The sequence below is a fragment of the Citrus clementina genome, unplaced genomic scaffold (assembly GCF_000493195.1).
Source record: "Citrus clementina cultivar Clemenules unplaced genomic scaffold, Citrus_clementina_v1.0 scaffold_3, whole genome shotgun sequence".
Taxonomy (NCBI): domain Eukaryota; kingdom Viridiplantae; phylum Streptophyta; class Magnoliopsida; order Sapindales; family Rutaceae; genus Citrus; species Citrus x clementina.
This window is the reverse complement of record NW_006262339.1, coordinates 45891998-45893901: the sequence shown is the minus strand read 5'-3', so window position 1 is coordinate 45893901 and position 1904 is coordinate 45891998. Positions and strand designations below refer to the sequence as shown.

General features: G+C 40.5%; 1 protein-coding gene across 1 annotated transcript; it reads right to left on the bottom strand.

Moving 5' to 3' along the window:
- Positions 1-328: 328 nt before the first annotated feature.
- On the bottom strand, positions 329-1112 carry LOC18050069 (protein SENESCENCE-ASSOCIATED GENE 21, mitochondrial). The gene has a single exon (XM_024189580.1). It carries the CDS (start codon positions 932-934, stop codon positions 638-640), a length of 297 nt encoding a protein of 98 aa, XP_024045348.1. The 5' UTR covers positions 935-1112; the 3' UTR covers positions 329-637.
- Between the last annotated feature and the right edge of the window lie 792 nt (positions 1113-1904).

Below are 1904 nucleotides of genomic sequence, written 5' to 3'. Positions count from 1 at the left end.
ATTAAACCAAATTCCATCCAATAATTAGCTACAATTCTATTAAATAATTGGGGATTATTTATCAAGCGTAAAATATTATGCATCTACGAATACGATAGCCACCGGAGCCTTTTTTTTTTTCACTTGTATGACAACGGAAGCGATCTTTAGCGATGTGAGCGGCTCGATGAATAATAGAAATTGTAAACATTTGCCTAGTACAAAGCAGAAAACGAACAAGTAACATGCAGCGTCTTGGACTCTTGGCAACTCCTGCTGATTGGGAGAGTCATCATGATACATTAATACTTTTAGGATGGTATGGAAGCGAAAGCGATTAGATGAAAGAAAGATACAACGCCAATTGCATATATCAGAATTGTAAATAATAAATCATCTTTATTTCCGAAAAATGGCAACAAAAAAACAGGAATGTTACATGCAATACAAAATCTAGTTTGGATCCCCAAGTCAAAACAGAGAGAACAGGGGAGCTGCAGCTGCTACGCCAATTTCCCGGAATTCCTCGAGAGCTCATGCGGCTGACCACATCAGAACAAATCCCTTTTTAATCTTTTTTTAATTTTTCTTTCGTCCTTCCTCAGTTTCCATGTCCGAATTAATATATATTAATAATAATACTTATTAATTTTGATGATCAGTTGTTGTGCTTCAAGAACATGGCTCTGAGGTCGGCCCCATCGAGCTCGTTGGCGAGATTCTCCGGCCTGTAGACACCAGTGACTGGGTCTGGGACCCACGAGACCTTCTCACTGGATCCTGTCATCTCTTCTGCTGGTTTCTTCAACATCGCAGCAGCACTCCTAGCTCCCCCTGTTGCCCGCGACACAGCGCCTTGTGATGCCGCCGAGTATCCTCTTTTGTAGATGGCGTTAGAGATTCCGTCAGCGACGAAAGCAGAGAAAAGCTTAGCGTTTGAGAAAGAGCGAGCCATTTTTCTTAGTTATGTGGGATGATGATGATGATAAGAGATCTTAACGCTGCTGCAGAAAGCAATTTCCTTCTATTCTTTCTATCGAAAAGCCTTCAACAGCAGCTAAAGAAACTTCCCTCTTCGTAGCGCGAAAATCCCCTCAAAGCGTTTGTGTTTATGGGTTCTTGGAGAGAGGAGGAGCTACGTGCTTTATATAGAGCCTCGAAGGAGCAAGTGCCAGCCACCAGTGTTTAATTTTAATTTTAAACCGACTCGGTCAAAGGTGGTTTCTAGAGACACGCAAAGGACCCTTCGTGGCTTGCCACATGGTCGTTATTACAAGGAGCCGTTTAAGTTCTTCTTTGAAACCCACCACTTCCTTGATTACCCCTCATTTATATTTTAATTACTACGTTGGTGGTTTGCTTCTAGAATTTTCTTTGTGAGATCAATGATAGCGTCTGATTGATTGGGGGGGGCACTTTCATTCAATCAACAACGACAATCACATGCGAGGAAAGGCCGCCGTGAGTGCGGGGAGTTAAGTAACCATCACCCGCTGATTCACGCGGCAACTAAATAATCCAGACCGTCCAAGGTGTGGACGGATCGTTGAAGGAAAGAGGCGGCTTCGTTTCTTCCAAGTTTTGCGTTTTGACCGCTCGCCCCGCGAAAGGTCCGCTTCCTCCCAGAGAGAGCGAAGTTTTAGACGCCCATGGTGCAATCATTGCTACGTCACTATATTTGGTGATATTTTTAAAATAAATTAATTTTTTAATAACATTTAAATTCTAATTTATATTTCAACTCACTTATTTATCACATGATAAATTTTATAAAAAATAAATAAATATTACATCAATTAAAATATGATTTAAGATTCATTCATAAACATTATTACTTCTTGTAGAAAATGTTGATCCGTGATGACACGGGCATCAGCTTTAAGATTTCCCACTTTTGTGGTTCTAACTAATTTTTGGTTTATTTT

What these genes read in the sequence shown, in the direction of transcription:
- LOC18050069 (XM_024189580.1), bottom strand. Translation starts at nt 934, where the DNA reads ATGGCTCGCTCTTTCTCAAACGCTAAGCTTTTCTCTGCTTTCGTCGCT.